At 56.8% G+C, this 17,658-nt stretch overlaps 1 protein-coding gene across 1 annotated transcript; it reads left to right on the top strand.

Annotated features, from left to right (window-relative positions):
- Window positions 1–598: 598 nt before the first annotated feature.
- On the top strand, window positions 599–5,849 carry LOC141971778 (ras-related protein Rab-11A-like). The gene is made up of 5 exons (XM_074929358.1): window positions 599–701; window positions 4,379–4,574; window positions 4,732–4,925; window positions 5,014–5,094; window positions 5,311–5,849. The coding sequence occupies exons 1-5, from the start codon at window positions 662–664 to the stop codon at window positions 5,448–5,450; spliced, it is 651 nt and encodes a 216-aa protein (XP_074785459.1). The 5' UTR covers window positions 599–661; the 3' UTR covers window positions 5,451–5,849.
- Window positions 5,850–17,658: the final 11,809 nt, after the last annotated feature.

Raw genomic sequence — 17,658 nt, 5'->3', positions numbered from 1 at the left:
TCTGGTCCCCACCTCCGCGACACGCTCCGGAGCTCGTGGCCATCCAAGCAGCCCAGCCCGGTGCCACGGTCCGCCCTTTCCCAGCCACATCCCCACACCCTCGATGGTTTAGAGGGGATGGGTGGCGGTTTATCAGTTTACCCAAACCCTGACTTGGCCTCAGCCGGTTATCTGAAACCCCTCGGAGATGGGAAAATTCCCGCTGGATTCTCCGTATTTTCCTCTAGTTCTGGGCACTCGCTTGCGCTTTGTGCCGCGTAAGATGTGTCGGCCCAGCTCCTGTGTCGTGTCTGTGGCTCGGCAGGGCCACGACTGTCCCCACGGGTGGCAGACGGGCACGCGGTGGTGGTGGCCTTTCCCTGCTGCCATGCAGCGCTTTGGATGAGGACCCCCCCCGCCTCGATGCGGAGCACCCCAGGGCTCGGTGGTGCTGAGCAGGGCGCAGAGCCCCCGCCCATGGGAGCAGCCACATACCTGCCCCCCCTCACCTGGCCCAGGTGAGCAGATCTGGGCGGTGACGGACAGCCCCGGCCACCAATGGGTGCGGAGGAGGAAGGGCTGTGTCACCAATGAGTGTGCAGGGGACAGCCCCTGCCAGGGCTGGATAAGGCCCGGAAATCCCAGTTAGCCCAGTGGGAGTGGGGCTGTGGTGTTAGGCGAGATGCGGGGCAAGGACGATGAGTATGACTATCTCTTCAAAGGTGGGTCACCTGTGCCGCTCTGGCCATGCCTGCGATGAGCTGTGCTCAGTCTCAGCCTGCTGTGGGTGGTGCAGCACCCCCCTGGGATGGAGCTGGGAGCTGAGGCTTTGGCTTGTACTGGGATATAACACCCAGCTCCCAGTGCTGGGGTGGGGCTTGTCGGGGTGCTCCCCTGTGCTGGGCAGGGGGCTGGTGGGTGTTGGGGGTGCTGAGGCTTCAGGGTGGAGGCTGAAACGCTGCTGTGGTTTGGGGGGGTTGCATGGAGCTGGTCTGTGGCTGTTTGTGGCCCTAGCGCTAATTAAAGCAGCTCGTTACTGCTGTGGGAAGAGTCTGGAGCCTTCACCTGGATGCAGCACTCAGAGGAGGGGTGGCTGTGCCCGGGGCAGGGGGCTGGTCCCTGGGGGCAGGCTGAGGAGATGGAGGGCTGGGGGGGAGGTGGTCTGCGTGTGGCACTGCGGGTGCTGTGCCGGCCCCTGAGCCCCTCTGAGCGGGTTTGGGTGCTCCCCTCAGCAGGGCCAGGGGAGGAGGAGCAGTTCTGGGGGCTGAGCGAGCAACCCCAAGAGGAAAAGCTGTGCTGTTCGCCCGGCTGCAGTTCAGGGAAAGGATCCAGGGCTCCGGGGTTGTCCTTCCTGGTGCTGGTGACGGTGTGACCTCTCCGGTGTGCGAGGGGAGACGGGGCTGGGCCCTTGGAGGTGCGATGTTGGTTTTCCTGGCTGTAGGGGTCCAGCACCCTTGTGGAACATCCCCATCTGAGCCACCATCCCCTCCACACCTCTGATTCCCCCGCCCTTAGCAGCGCTCCCCTCGCCCTGGCCGCTGTGCTGTGGCTGGAGCGGGTGACAGGGGAAGCGAGGGGACAGCAACGTCACGACCTCCCGAGCAATAAAAGCTGGGGAGTGAGATCACCCGACGGCCGGCTGTGAGTCAGCCTCCCTGAGCAGCCCTGCCTGAAAGGCCCACAGTAATTCCAGCCTCCAGTAGCCCTCGGTTCCTTGCACACCTCCCCTGGCCCCTGCCCAGGAAAATCCTCCTCTCTGGAGTTATTCTGGGACCTGGGGGACGGGAAACTCTGATGCAGCCAGAGGCTGGGTTGTGCCTCTGCGCGAGGTGCCAGGGCAGGAGCTCCTCTGGCTGGTCTGTGCTTGGCTTGTCGCCCAGCGTTGGGCCAGCAGCACGACTCCGAGGTGGCCCCAGTGTGTTGTCCTCCTGTGGTGCCCATCCCTTCCTTGTGATCCTCCAGGATCTGCGAGCAGCCCAGCACTGGGCTCTGCATTCCCCTCCTCGGTGTGGTCGTGATCTCTGGAATCCTTTAAAAAAAATAAAAAATAAAACAAAAGGGAACTCAGTTTTGAACACAAGGTCTGCTCATCCCCCCTGAAGTAGGGGCAAAGCTGATGTTTCGGGGCACAGAGCTGGGCCTGGACTCTCTGGGGTCAGATGGCTTTGCTGAGACCAGCTTCTCCCACTGAGAAATGGGAGATGGTCACCGCTCGTGATCCTGATTTCCACTGAGATGGGAGCATCGGTTGCCTTCTCCTGTTGCAAAGCACAATGCAAATTGTAGCTGCTCACGGGAAGGCCCTTGATGCTGCTGGAGTGGCTCGGGGTAGATGAGAGGTGGCCCTGGGCATGGCTGCTCCTTGGACCCTTCCTCGGGGCTCCGAGCGGAGCTCCAGGCTGTTTCCATCCCCCTCTGGGGTGGGATGTGATGCATCAAGGATGTTTCACCAGCGCTCCCAGGACGTGTGCTCTCAGCTTTAAGCAGCTCAGGCTGCGTGTCGGGAGCCAGCGAGGCCTGAGCGTGTCAAATGCTGCTGTGCCGGGGGTGGGGGACGCTGCTCGAGTCCCTCATCCCCTTCAGCTTCAAGGCTGAGCACATCCCCCCTCTGCACTAGGGTGCCCCAAAGCTGCTGGCTCCCTGCCCCATGCACCCCCTCCCCGCACCCCCGGCGCGGCACGAGGAGTGTGGCTGTGGCCATGGGGGGCTCTGCAAGCCCAGCGTGAGCCTGGCATGGGCTGGCTCTGCTCCTTCCTCCCTCCCCCAGCCTCTTTTCCTGCAGCTTTCCCATACCAATATTTTTTTTTTTTTTTTTTGCTGGCCACAGGGGTGATGCAGCACAACATCCTCGTGCCTCAGTTTCCCCTGGCTACTTTGTGCTGTCCCCTGGCAGCCAGGGCTCTTGCAGGCATCAGCTGTGTTGCCCTCCCGTCCCCGGGCCATGGGGTCGTGTGGGGCCGGAGGCAGCAGGAGCCCGGGGATCAGGGATGCGGCGGTTGAGCTGGGGGAAGTAGCAACTTCCCGTTGATTAAACACCAAGCCCGGATCAAAGCGGCGAAGCCCAGTAAGCGTTAACGAACCTGGCTCATCACTGGCCTGCGTTTCTCTGCGGGTTTGTTCAGGGGAGCACAGGCTGTTGTGGTCATCCTGGGCCTCCACGTAGCAGCCATCAGCGCTGCGTGGAGGAGCCACCCTTCCCTCTGTCCCTGGCCACCCCGACACGGCGATGGCCAGCGAGGCTCCGGTGCCTTCCAGCTGCCCTCGGTGATCGCAGCGAGCTGCTCCGCACGCTGCTGGGCTTCACGGAGCTGTTTGCTGGCTGCCCTTGCGATGAGGGTTTTGGCAAGGGGGTGGCTACGTTGTTGGAATCTTTGCACCCCAGCCCGTGCAAGGGAGTCAAGTCCCTGTGAGCTGGAGCTGGTGGGGAAGGGGTTATCCAGGACGTGGAGCAACATCCTTGGAGGGTGGTGGCTGCTGAGCCTGGAATGAGCGTAGATGTGTCTTGCTGAGAAACCCAGGTAAATCCTTCGTGCTCTGCAGCTCCGGTGATGAGTGTGGGGTACCCGGGGGGTCCCTTGCTGGTGTGGCTGCCCCGATGTTTTCTCCCCAGTGTGGTCTCAGCCCTGCCATTGTCTGATCTCGGTGGGGAGAAGTGTCCCCCAGGCCTGGTGCCCTGAGCAGGGGGGTGAAGTGGTTTGAGTGTACCTGGAGAATGAACAGAACCGGCAGTGGGGGAATTTAAAAAAAAAAAAAAAAAAATCAAAACCTGTTGAGTCATAAACTCAACAAACTTGATAGGGGAGCTGCGTGATAGAGCCTTCCCAGAGCCTGTTGCACCAGGTTTTACAGCAACCAGCCAGATCTGGGACAGGCAGAAAATGCACTGAACTAACCCACACCCAGGGACTTTCCTGGCTCATGGACTGGACCAGTAGCAGCAGCGGAGGAGGAGGAGGAGGAGGAGGAGGAGGAGGATGCTTCCTTTCAGACTGTGTCTTTAAGTCCTCTTGGGTGCCCTCAGGGTTGGAGCTTGGGCTGGAAATAGGAGACCCTGTTCTGCTTGGCCTCTGTCCTGGCTGTCCTGGCTCTGGTTTTCTGCCCGTTTCGTGTACTTGGGTGCGTGTGGCACCTTCCCGTCTCTGGGGCTGGGAAGGAAACCCCTGTCCACTTCCAGGCCATGGCGGGAATTTTCCTGAGGGGTATTTACAGGTAGTTGCGGGGCTGCTGGTCCTGCTCCCCGAGTGCAGCTTTGCAGTTGCAGCTTCTCCCTGGATGAAATGGAGGTGGGGTGGGGGCAGATGGGGGGGTTCCCCCCATCCCTGCCGGGCTGGTTGGCACTGCAGGATGCAGATGGATGTCCTGGGGGTGGGGGGCTGATGCTGTGCTTGTGCCTCCCTAGTTGTTCTCATCGGGGACTCCGGAGTGGGGAAGAGCAACCTGCTCTCACGTTTCACCCGTAATGAGTTCAACCTGGAGAGCAAGAGCACCATCGGGGTGGAGTTTGCCACAAGGAGCATCCAGGTGGACAACAAGACGGTGAAGGCTCAGATCTGGGACACGGCCGGGCAGGAGCGGTACCGGGCCATCACCTCAGCGTGAGTTTTCTTACTCCTCACCCGAGTCACAGAATCCCAGAATCATCTTGGTTGGAAAAGACCTTGAAGATCCTCCAGTCCAACCACGAAGCGCTGACACTGACCGTGTCCCTCACTCGGGGCCCTGCTGTGACCCTGTTCCCTCGCTGTCCCCCAGGTACTACCGGGGGGCGGTGGGAGCTCTGCTCGTCTACGACATCGCCAAGTACCTGACGTATGAAAACGCTGAGCGCTGGCTGAAGGAGCTGCAGGACCACGCTGATGCCAACATCGTCATCATGCTGGTGGGCAACAAGAGCGACCTGCGGCACCTGCGGGCTGTGCCCACCGACGAGGCCAGGAGCTTTGCAGGTATCTCCCCCTCCCCACCCTGCCCGGCACTGTCCCCTCCCAGGGTGGCTGCAGCTCGTGGCATCCACCTTTCATCCATCTCTTGCAGAGAAGAACGGGTTGTCCTTCCTCGAGACGTCTGCTCTGGACTCCACCAACGTGGAGACGGCGTTCCACAACATCCTCTCGGGTAGGGGGCAACCAGGAAACAGGGCGGAGGAGGGAGATGGGTTTGGACATCGCGTCCTCCCAGGACGCTGCTTGTACGTTCTGGGGAGGGATCCTGCTCGCCTGGATGTGCAGATTCGCACCCCTTGAGCTGTGTGTTTTGGGAGGGGGCAGGTCCCCCACTGAAATATGTACTTCAAAAAAAATTATTTTTTCTTTTTCCCTTCTGTTCTGGCAGAGATCTACCGCATCGTGTCGCAGAGGCAGATCACGGGGCAGCCCGAGTCAGAGTTCGGCCCCACCACGACCATCGAGCCCATCCGGGTGCTGCCCACGCAGCAGGAGGGCAGGCAGGCGCCCTGCTGCCAGAATATCTGAGCTCCCCCCCACCCTGACACCCCTCCCACCGGCACCCAGCGCAGGGTGGTATTGTGTTTCTCACCCTCTACCTCTGCTGGCTGCAGCCCCCCAGCACAGGGCGGGCCGGGGGCTGCCTCTGCAGGGCTGCTCGGGTGTGCACCCTCGCCCTGCCTGGGTGCCCCTCTCCCTGCGTTTATGTAGGACCTAAAGAAATAGGGTGGGGAGGGGGGAAGGATCAGGGTCTCTCCCCTCTCTCCCTGCAGTTTGGGACATGCCATTCCCTTGTGGCCCTGCTTGCTCTGGCCCTGGGGCAGAGTCACGGGGTGACTCAGGCTGTCACTGAACAAGCCCAGACACTGTCACTCCCTTGTTGAGCACCCACATTTCTGCGGCACCCCTGGGTGCAGCCCTTCAGGGAGGGGGTGGGGAAGGGGACACTGGGTGCACCCAGCCCTGTCCCTTCAACCCCCAGGGCTGGGTGTGCCTCGGGGTGCTGCGGGGGCAGCTGGGGGACACCCCAGAGTGGGGTGCGGGGGGGTGACTCCCTCCTCACGCCTGGAAGGATCCTGTTTTCCTGCTGTGAGTGCCTTGAGGGGACAAGCTGCACCTCTTCCACCTCTGCCCCAGCCCCGGGGGGACGGGAGCAGGGACTGCGGGGGGTACGTCCTTTTGGGGGGTTCCCGAGGAGGGGACCAGGGGGTCCTCGGGGCTTTGGTGGGGTGAGTGTGAGGGCAGGGAGGGGGTGCTGGGGGTGGGCACCTCCGCACACCTCCCTGTGTGGTGGCCGGTGCCAGCACAGGGGTCCCCTTGGCTCTGGGGTGCCCGGAGCCTCCCGCACCCCTTGAACCCGCCCCACTCGGGTGTTTTGCCGCTCGTGGCCCGGGGCTGGGGACAGCGTGGCCCGGCCTTGGGGACGTGGCTGCCACTAGATGGAGCATCTGCTGCGCTTATGGGGTGATGGTGGCCCCGTTCCCTGCCTGGTACCTCCCGGGGTGGATATTCAAGGTGCTGGGACAAACTGGGCTGAGCCCAGTAGCTGCTGTCAGGGGTTGATTGACAGGTGTCAGTCAAGAGGGATGCGGGCACTGCCGTGGCCGTCCTGGGAGAGCCTGTGCCCACCAACCCAGTGCTGGGAGCGTGTCCCCCGTCACAGAGTGGGTTTGGAGGGGGGGGGGTGTGTCTCTGTCTCACCATAGCTGCTCCCCGTCACCCCATTTCACTTGGCTGTGCCGGCAGGATCTGCGCCAGGGTCTTGCCTTGAGGCGTGCTTTATCAATAAAACAGGAATTTAGGCAAAATCCCCAAATAAAGTCACTGCTGGAGGTTCTTTCTCTCTCTGCCAGGGTCTTTCCTTGAGGGCAGGAGCTCTGCCAGCTCCGGCCCCACATCTCTGGGCACAGGGCACCATCCCCAAGCGATGAAGGGGGTGAGAGGTGAGGAGGAAGGTGTGACCCGGGCAAGGGGGGGTCTTGCTGGGGAAGCTGGAGGGGAGAGCTTGAAACTCAGGCTCAGAGGGGCAGGTCGGATCCTGCTGCCGTGGCACGGGGTGGGGGGAGCGTGGGGACACGGGAACCGGGCGCAGAAGTGGCTGCGCTGGGTGGGTGCCAGCCCCGTTTGGGTTGAAGTTGCCCCTTTTTTTTTTTTTCCACCTGACCGCGCAGCCACCCCGGCCCTGGCTCGAGCCACCCCGGTGCAGCGTGTCCCTGCACCTCATCCCCGCTCTGCCCCAGAGGCAGCCTCATCCCCCAGCTGCCCAGACCCATGCTTGGCCACCTCCTGTCCGTGTCTGACCACGGCTGGAGGCTGTCCCCAGGTGAGTGACAACTTCCACCCCCCCGGCCAGCCTCTGCCCCGCGCCCACACCAGCTGGGAGAGGCACGGCTCCATCAGACCAGCCCGAGAGCTGCCAAGTGCCACCCCCCTCCCGCACCACCATCTGCACGCACCGAAACCGGGTGCCAAGAGGTGATGTCAGCCCCGCCGGCGGGACGGGCGGGGGTGCGGGGGAAGATGCTGCCCCCGGCTCCCCAGAGGGACAGGGGTTGAGCCAAGCGTCCCTTCGGGCTCGCTGCCGTCAGACGCGCCATCCAGCCAGGCACCAGCACGGACACGCGGAACGATGAGCTCATTTAGGCCCATGGAGATGCTTTCAGGCTCAACACCTCAGTTTTGTTCCAGGTTTTCCAGTTTTCGGGCGATTTCTGCTGGAATGAAGCAGTGGGAAGGGTGAAATAAGACACAGGTTTGCACTCAGGATGCGGGACCTTGCTGCCTTCAGGCTGGGGAGCCGTGGCTGGTGCAGGGGAGCTGCCAGTCACAGAATCCAGAATCATTCCGGTTGGAAAAGCCCCTCGGGATCAGCGAGTCCAACCCTCAGCCCGACTCTACAAAGCTCTCCCCTACCCCACATCCCCCACAGCTCATCCCAACGGCCCTGAAACCCCCCCAGGGATGGGGACTCCCCCCTCCCTGGGCAGCCTGTTCCACTCTTTGATCACTCTTTCTGTCAAAATTTTTTTCCTACTGTCCAGTCTGACCCTCCCCTGTCGCAGTTTAAAGCTCTAATTAACCCTGAGAAGTGTTGCTAAAGGCAGGACAGACCTGCGAGGGGTGGGCGAAGGAGGTGACAGTCCCACCGCCCTCAGAGCTCAGCCCAGCTGGGGGCCCCGTTCCCAACCACCACTCCTGGGCCCCCTCCTAAAGCGTGAACAGACAGAAACCAAGAGCAGACACCAAGTTTCTTAAGTAATAATACTTTAATAAAATTAAGTTCTTAATGTAATTTAGCACATTTAATACATTAACCCTTTCCCTTCTTTGTTTTCTACAAGTTGTGCAACATCATTATTTTAATTTTTTATTTTATTTTAATTTTTTTCCTTCTCCCCTTATACTATATGCCTCAAAACTCAGACAACGAGCCTAACTCTACTTCTATGTTCGGTTATATCTCTCTCTCAGGCCTTTATTTTTGCGTAACGCCGGAGAGATGAAAATACCTGGATGGAACATGTGATCGGTTTCCAATAGTAACAATCCCGACTACAGGTTTCCTATGACGTTAAAAGAAAAGAGAAAAAAAAAAAAAAAAAAAAAAGCAAACACAACATAATAGGGAATGGACTTTAACTGGAAGGGCCACACAGTCAGGACGGCCAGGCTAACACCGGCAACTCTGTGGCTGGCTGGCTCAGCGCGAGGTTGGTAGTACCGTGGAGTAGGACCGTGTGATAGCACCCGGATCCGGAGGAAAGCGGATACACACAAACTTGTACAGCGGTTCTGAGCGAGGACGAGAGAAAGCGAACGTGGTACTGGTCAAACAAAAGCCATGAAGGGCTGGCGGGAGGGCTGGGCTCCCCTAGAAGCCGCTGCCGCCGCGTGGCTATCGCCGAGATCGGCGGCTGATGGGCCCCGGAGGCTTGGGGTTCGTTTTAGCTCACGTCTGACGTGGGAAATCCCACGGGAGCTGCGCTGCTGGAGTCCCAACGGCAGCAAGCGGGAGCCTGGGTCTCTTTGATACTGGGGCAGAGCTGGAGGAAATACTCCACAGCCCCAAAGGCTCCCGACCGTGCCCAGGGGCTGCTCTGGGCAGCCCTGGGGATTTCCCTGCCTCGCCTGGGGCTGGCATCAGCCTCAGCTCGGGGCTCTGCAGCGGCCACGGCTCCAACAGACCTGCTAGTCTGGGATTCACCAGCGCTCCTGCCCACGGCCTTTCATGTTTGCTTAACACTGCTTTTAACCCAGGAGCAAATCCTCAATTGCAAAACAGGATCTGGCTCCTGATTTTTTTTTTTTTCCTTTTTTTTTTTTTTACGATTATCTTGAACTGAATTTGTGAGGAAAAAGGAAAAAAAAAAAAAAAAAAAGCTGATCATTTCACAGACGAGCAAAGCAGCCTGTGACCGTGTCACTCTCTGTCCCAGCCCCTGGGAGCTGAGAGATCTCCACGGCCACGAAGTGCTGCTCTGCCTCGCCGCTGCAAGTTGTTTCAAAAGCATCATCGCAAGACCAGAAAACACATTCTGCCATCAGCTGCCTGGTAAACTGGTGCCACCGTCGGAGGGTGACTTCATTTTTTAATCCCTGCACAGACACCAGTGGAACAACTCCAGATTTTACATTAGTGTCACTTTACTGGGGGTGACTTTCAATTTGCTCCATTAGCAGCCCTGAAGCGATGCTGGAGCGGATCCAGCGGTAACGCCACAGCCTGCCAGGGCTGAAGAGACTTCAGATTCCAGTAGAGTAACCCCATTGTAACGGGTGAGTTACACGGGAGTAAAGGCAGGAGCTGCCTGACCTCCACCATCTCCAGCTGTCACAGCACAGGCAAAACTGACATCAGCCCAGCGCAGTTATGGCTGAATTTTCCACCGGGTCAACTGACAGCAGAATGTGACTTCGAGTTTCTACAGTATGTGAAAAGCCACAATAAAATACAGAGATTGCTCCCTAACATCCTAGAAAGGTTTTTGGAAGAACCAGCCCATCCCGGCTCTGCTCCTGCCGGCGCTGACACCAAGGAAACCTTGCTGCGGGCTCGGCAGAGGCAGGATGGGACTCCACTATCAGTATACAAGTTACTATAAAGTGCATCCACTCTCCAGTCCAGGGCATCACTGTACAATGTCAACCACTGACTCTTCTTCAAGTATCAAAACCAAAAAATGAGGTAAAACAAAAAATGAAAGAGCAAACAGGCCGCCTTGCCGCCCCTGCAGAGAAGGACCAGGCGCTTGATTCCACCAAGCACGAAGCCCTCCGAAAGCGCCGGAGACATCGTGCCCTGCTTTCCGAAACCTCCCCGGCGCGCCGGGCAGGCTCCCGTGGAGTGATCTCTGATTCACAGTGCTATACGCAGAAACCGAAATGAGAACTGTCATCGCTTCCTGTCCTAACCTATTGCATGGCTTTGCTGAGTGAATGCTGGTAAGCGGCTGCCTCGTCCCAGCCCAGAAGCAGGCGCCGGCCGCGGGCGAGGGAGCGAGGGGCAGCCGCTGTGTTTCTCGAAGGCTTTGGGATCCTTGTGGATGCTCCTGAACTGCAGGAGATCCCTGGGTTTGCTACGGCTGAGCCACGACACAGAGGATAGGAGCGAAAGCTAAACCCAGAAGTAACCACCTTTTCACAAGGGCTTTCTTTTGCAACACTCTGCTTCTCTAATAATAACAGAGTCATTTATTTTCGAGTTATATCGTGTAAACGGTGATTTCGGTGCAGCGAAAAGCAGTCGCCGACGCTCCGCAGAAAAGTGCTGGCCTGACTCTGAAACGTTAAGGACCAGGGTTTAACCAGCTGGCCGGGTGCACGGGGCACGTCCTGCCCCCCCGCCGGTGCCAGGGCTGCGCTCCCCTGCCAACACTCCCCCCCCCCGACCTGCCACAAGCAGATTTGTCATCAGCAGAAAAACTTCTCCCTGTGCCACCGGACCCGCCGCACCCGCACGCCGGTCCGCCAGCGCCGGGAGCTGTTTGCCGCAGAGCCCGACGCGTGGCACCGGCCAAGAACAGCCTCTGGCCTCCTCCCTTGTGTTCGCAGCCAAAAACCAGGCACTGGCCACCAACGTCACCCTCCCGAGGGCAGGACGGCGTGGGGCCGGCTGTCGGGGAGCAAAGCTGTGGGGTCAGGGGCGCCGTGGGCTGGCACGGCCGCGGGAAGGACTCCCAGGCCAGCAGTTTTTTTGCAAACGTTTCACCCGCAGCTCCAAGCACTCGAGGCCGATGATTTGAGGCTGAGCGACACCTCCCTGAAGGGAGCATCTGGCACAGAAAAAAACACCCAACAAGCCAAATCTGGCGTCCTGAAAGACGCCAGCTGCTAAACAAGCGAGCTCATCCCGAGGCGCGCATCGTCTCCCTGGCGCAACGCTTCCTCACTGGGTCGAGATATAACCAAAAAAAAACCAAAAACCAAAAACAAAAACGGGGGAACAAACCAACCCTAATGTCTTATGTCTACTGCCCGGCTCCAAGGGCAGAAAGCCTAATTCACGGCCCTGCAGCGGCCACCCAGAGGAGCCCCGCGCCTTCGCACCAGCACCTCGCTGCCTTCGAGCTCTGTCCGTCACGTTACAGAGGGGAGTTCATCCAATTTTTCTTTCCTTCGCCTTCCCACCCAGGAACGGTCCCACCCAGCCATCACGGGGACCTTCCAACACCTTCAGTGCTTGGAGAAGTTCAAAAAGCAAGAACAGCACAAGAAAAAGCAACTTTTAACATTTCTTTTTCTGAAATTTCATGCTCCAAGCCCAAGGCTGGAGGTCAGAATAAGGCAAAAATAATGGCCTAAAACTTTATTATTTTGCTCAGTGACTAGCCAAATCTTTATATTTTTATTAAAAAAGCAACATAAAAACCCAAACGTATCTTTTTAAAAAAATACATATTATTAGATCCCTTTTTTTTTTTTTTTTTTCCCCTCTATAAAAATAACTTCAGGACTTTGATTGACAGAAGGTACCAGTCGGTGGTCTGTTATTTTGTTAGGCTTTCGTTCGTTTATTTGTTTGCTTCAGAAAAATAGTACCAAAAAAAGATGGAATTTCTGGGGAAGTTAAAATGATAGCTGATCTTGTTTACAAGTTTATTTTACATTCTGCTCTGTCTGGGATCACTTGGATCTACTATAGATTAAACAATATGGATAGCATCTACTATTTGAACTAGTTAATTTTATTTTAATCTTTACTCTAGGATTATATGAAATAAATTTGAATGTTTATTATTATTAACTTTTTCTTAATACCCATCAACTCAAACTTTTTTTTTTTTTCTTCTCCTTTTTGGTTAAAAACAAACAAACAAACAAAAATCTTATTTTTAAAATGCTTCTTTGAAAGGCAACAGAGCAGAAGCATCCCTCACCTTCCTGCTGCTTTGGGAAGGGGAGCGGGCCAAGGGCTGGCTTGGCGGTGGAGGTACGGGACCCCCCCCGTGCTCCCCAGCCCACGGGGAGGTCGGGGCCGCTCAGCCCGTCAGCAAAGCAGCTCCTTGGGCCAAGATCCTGCAAAACACTCGGGGATGTGGCTGAAGCTAAGCGCATGCCTAAGTGCTTTTTCCTGGATTAAAGCGCGTGCTTCGCAAGCTCAAGAGCCTCACTGGCTAAAACGGGGGCAACTCCACTGGCTCCGGGCTGGCCTCCCCTGGGCTGTCTTGCACAAGACATGCCCACGCTGGCTTGGGGGGAGCACAAACGCTAACATTTACCTATCTAGGACGGGTCGAAGCTGGCCAAGGCTCTGCACAAGCTGTCTCAGAGCACCCGGTACAAGCCCGAAGCCGCTGCGCCAGGGCCCCGCTCCTGCACAAGCCCTTCGATCCGAAAGGACGACGGTGGATCTGTGCAAGATCAGGCCCGGCCTGAAGGCTGGGACAGAATAATCCTGTCCTTGCAACTCAGCTGCAGGAAGAAACGGGGCCAAAGCCTGAAGGGAGGCAAGGGATGGCAACCCCCAGTTCGCAGAGCAGCCCTGCGAGCACGCTCCTGTCCCGGGGAGGTCCGAGCCGGCACTGCCTGGCGGTCCCTCCCGTCACGACTGCGGGAAGGACCATAAATCCTCTCGCCTCTGACAAGAAGCAGTTTTAGACGGGGCTCTCCGAACCCCTGGTGCGAACCGAATCAGTGGCAGAACTCTCCCCCCGGCTCCCCGGGACGGGACAGGGCTCGTTGTAGCACAGGTAGGAAAAGGAGGGCGGAGGAGGTGAGAACACAAAACTTTGTTTTCCAAGAGCGCCCAGGCTCCCCCCAAGCCCCTGCCCTCCCGAAACCACGGCGAGAGCAAACCTCCACGCGCTGGGCGGCGGGTCGGAGCCGGGCCCCCGGGGAGCCCGCGGGTGCCAGTTGCTTCGTGGCGGCGGGGTCGGGGCGCGCCGGGGGCCAGCGCTGGGCGACGCGGCCAAAAGACCCCCCAAAAGCCAGCCCCGAGGGTCTCCACAGTCAAGGCCTGAACCCACAAAGACGTTTCAGCGCGCTCAGACCTCGACCCCCCGCAAAGGGATTCGCAAGACAGAGCAACCACAGGACGGGGGCTTCGAAACGACCGCACGGGCTTTGATTCATAGTGGTTTTTTTCTCCTCTACGTCTCTGGTTTTTAATTACCTTTTTTCCTCTTTTTTTTTTTTTTTTTTTTTTAAATACATCCAACTGTGTTAATTTCTTATTTCTGGAAAGGGCTATCTGCACCATAACTATCACCTTTTACATACACACACGCACACACAAAAAAGGAAACATATATTAAAAACACTTTTTAAGCAATACTCTGGATACAAATGTATTTTTTAACCTACATATATTCTAAACCTTCTAAACTTTTAAGGATCACTTTATCATAAAATAAAATATCCTTTTTTCTTATAATAAATTACCTAATAAAAAGTATTTTTATTAGCCCAGTTCCTTGCTACATTTACATGTAATAAATGCATTTATTAAAATAGAATATTAAATTATAAAGAAATGTTCTAATTTTAAAATCTTAGTCTTTTTTTCCCTCCTCTCTCTCTCTTTAAAAAACACCAGTAAATGCATCAAAATAAACCCTTCAAATACCAAATAAACAGGTTGGATCATTTTGATTTAAGAGGTTCACAATATTAACAGTCTGAGCCTTTGTATGTATGGAGATTATTTTTTTTTTAAGAAAGAAAGAAAAGAGAAAAAAATAATAGATATCCCTCCAGCTGAAAAATACTTTTGCAAATGGGAGCTAGGACAAGATATTTTTATAGTATCTCCTCATTAAATATAAATCCAATTTTGGTTCTTTTTTTTTCTTTTGTCATGTATTATAATACATACTATTCTCTATATAATTTATGTCGATGAGGATGACATCACAGCATATTACTTTATCCCGCCGTTTCCCTTTGTTACGTTTTGTCACCCTCTCCCCCGCACCGTCCCTTCTCCAGGAGTCCCTGTCCCCGACGGCCACCAGCCACAGGCGCAGCAGGTTTCGGGGGACACGGCATCACCCCGAATCTCCGCTGCCGAGCACCCCGCTGCCACCCGTCCACTTCCCGGTCAAGTCCGCCCGCTCTGCCAGGACCGGGGAGCCCTGCCACCGCCTCGGCCCTGCCCGCAAGGTCCCGTCCACAAGGAAAGTTGCAGGATGAGTCCCGCATGGAGCAAAGCACCGGAGCTCCCGCTCCTTGGTTTCAGCAAGCGCCGACCTGGCTGCGGTTTGGCAAAGCCCACGTGTAAACCCCAGCGGCGCGGTGAACCGGCGCGTGCGGCACCAAGTCGGTCCCATTTGCTTGGTCCAATCCGTCCCCCCACGGGCCTGGAAGACACAGCTCAGCACCTTCCAAGGCAGCTACGCTCCGAGTCCCCTGGGTTTTTGGGGACCTGCCCTCCGTCCCGCCACTCGCGCCTCACAAAAAGTGCCCCGCCGCAGCTCAGCCCCGCGGCAGGATGAGCGCCCAGAGGGGACACAGCCACCGGCACCCAGCCGGGCACGGCAAGTCCCATCTGGGTGCCCCCACCCTGGCTCCGCCATCCCCACGGGCAGATGGAAACGCTCGGGGCCACCCCGCTCCCCTGCCTGGCCAGCAGCGCCGAGGGGAAAGCGGCGGCGGCTGCGGGGCCACCCGCAAGGTCCCATCCTGCAAGCACACGCGTCGCCGCACCGCTGCGAGGAGCCGGCCCGCTTTTGCTGGGCCACCTGCTTCATTAACCCCCCCCGATTTTGCAAGATGGGGCGGTCTTGAGGACCAGGCTCCCCCCACAAAGGTTTTGCTGCTGTTAAACCAGAGGGAGAGGCGGGCGGCTGGGCGAGCCCTGGCTTCGGGTGCCAGGTCCCAGTGCCACGTGCCTCCCTCCTCCCCACCCGCGGTGCAAGTAGGGTGCCCCGTCTCAATTTAACACCCAAAATGGGTTATTTCAGACTCCTGGGAGGGATGTTTAGGGCAGGTGAAGCTAGTGAGGTTTAGCTTAGCTGGTTTAGGCCGCCGCTGCTCCTATTGCAAGGGGAGGGGGGGGGTCACCAAAGGTGGCCCCGCGGGGCGGGAGGGAAGGGGGACCCATGCGCAGCGAACCCCGCTTGGCCCTTGCTGCAGAGAAGGGCAGGGTGCAGGGAGGAGGGGTCTGTCTTTAGTTAACGTTATTGCTGGTGAATTAGACCAACAAGCCATTTTTAGTCACCTATCAAGGAAGATACAAGTCAGAGCAAATAGTTAAGGTCATGGGCATTTTTCTTGTTTTTTGTTTTTATTTTATTTTTTTTTTTAAGATTTTTATATATATACATATATTTAAAAAGAGAGAAAAAAAAAAAAAAAAAAGTTACGCAAATTTGTTGTTTAAGCCCCGCAACCGGGCTCCCCTAGGATGCTAACAGGCAGGGCCCGGGACTGCCCCTCTCGGGGTGCCCCCGACGGGCTGGGGAGCGGCAGGGGGGGGGCCGCAGCTCTCCCGCACTGCCCGAGCCCCCCGTGTAGCCCCCCCCTCGGGCCAGAGGTAGCTCTCGGTGCGTTTACAGCGCCTGTTTTTCTTTCTTCCAAAGTTGCTACATCAAAATATGGAGTTGATGGGAGGTACGGGGGAAAGCAGGGGAAAAGGAGAAATCAAAATAAAACAGGGGCCGAAATACTTCTATTCATTTTAAACTAGAACTGCTACATCAAGCTTTCTTTTAATATATATGTATATGTATATATATATGTATATATATATATATATAAAGGTTATTGGAACTGAAGATTTTATTAAAGGCCAACTTGGAGATTTGAGTAGGAACCTCGTCTGCAGAGAGGGGCAGACGTGCCGCTGCCAGGACAGACGGACAGCCCCCCCCCCTCCGGTTCCGATCAGCAAGCATGGACGTTTGTTTGGGTCATTATTCCTTTTTTTTTTTTTTTTTTTTCCTTTTTTTTTTAAAAAAAAGAAAGGTTTTTTTTTTTTCTCTAACATTTTTTCAGCATGCAGGAGGCTTTTACATCGTTTTCGCTTGTTAAGGTAAGGGAGGAGATAAAAGGAGCAGACAAGAGCCCCCCTTACCTTCCCCCCTCCCCACTCCCTAGGGTCAGTGCTAGAATAGGTCCCCCCCACCCCAGGTCCCCGACACGGGTGTCTCCTTCCCCCCTCCCCGCTCCCACCCACCTCTTCACAACCTGGCATCAAATAAAGACATTGATCAAAAACTTGCTCACATTACCACGAACAGACTTCACTCAGCCAAGAACGACTAGTCACTCAACTAACATATCGGCCCCGGGGGACTCAGCCAGGGAAGCATTTGCCGTTGCAGTTTCCACCTAAATCCCCTCCGTTACCAACACGAACATTTCCGAACGCCCCTTTGAAGGGTGGTTGGATTCCCCCCCCCCTCCCCAAACCCACCCCCCCTCCCCATCCCCACAACCCAGCTCTTGCCCCAACCACTCTCTCGACATCAGCGGGAGAATTTTGCACAATGAACGGTTAAAATACAACCCTGGGGTGGGGGGGGGGGGAACGGGACATGACGGAGGAGGTGGTACGCATGGGGAGGGGAGAGGCTACTGCCCGGAGAACAGAAATGTTCCCCCTCTCCCTCCCCTTCTCTTACTGGGACCGACCGAAGCCAGATTTTGAACAAGAACTGGGCCAGTTTTAGAAAGGACGTGGCCAGAGCTGGCTGGGGCTCTGAAGCCTTTGCCGAGGCCACGCTTCCACGGGGGGGGGGATGGCTCATACATCCGTGCCCTGGGACAGCACCGGGCCGTGGAGGTTTTGGGACATGGGCCGGAGCAGGGCTGGCCGGCACCCCCGGCCCTCCGTCGCCCCACGGCTCCCACCCCGGCGGGTCCAAAACGCGGCCCCTTCCCCCGGGAAGCGCTCCCACCCCGACCCAGTGCACACCGCAGGGCCGGGACAACCGAGCGGCCGGAGATTTCTTAAAGCTTTGGGGAGGAGGTGAGTACAAATTCGACCTGACAATGTCCCTTTAGCACAGCATTTCTTTTCTTTTTCCAAAACATCAGCATCCGCTATAGAGCCTAGGAACGTCGTCCACCCCTCCATCCACCTCTTGCCCCTACGTTATATTTTACCGTTGATGCAAAACGGTGGAGGTACATCATTTCACGCCCCTCCACCCGATATCTGAAGATCAAAAGTGGATCTTTATCGACGCAGAGCACCAGAGCAGCCTGCCCCGAGAGTGGCAAGCTCAGCCTCTCCTCCGGTGACCAAGGATGGCTCGAGCAGCCCATACCGGGGCGGAGGCAGCAACCGGGAGCA

Source organism: Athene noctua, chromosome 29 (assembly GCF_965140245.1).
Source record: "Athene noctua chromosome 29, bAthNoc1.hap1.1, whole genome shotgun sequence".
NCBI lineage: Eukaryota > Metazoa > Chordata > Aves > Strigiformes > Strigidae > Athene > Athene noctua.
The sequence above is the reverse complement of the archived record's forward strand: the minus strand, read 5'-3'. Positions and strand labels throughout refer to the sequence as shown.

Excerpts from the sequence above, each read along its gene's own strand:
- LOC141971778 (XM_074929358.1), top strand. The coding sequence starts at position 662 with ATGCGGGGCAAGGACGATGAGTATGACTATCTCTTCAAAG. Across the intron at positions 4,575-4,731 it reads TACCGGGCCATCACCTCAGC|GTACTACCGGGGGGCGGTGG; the intron begins GTGAGTTTTCTT and ends GCTGTCCCCCAG. Across the intron at positions 4,926-5,013 it reads CGAGGCCAGGAGCTTTGCAG|AGAAGAACGGGTTGTCCTTC; the intron begins GTATCTCCCCCT and ends CATCTCTTGCAG.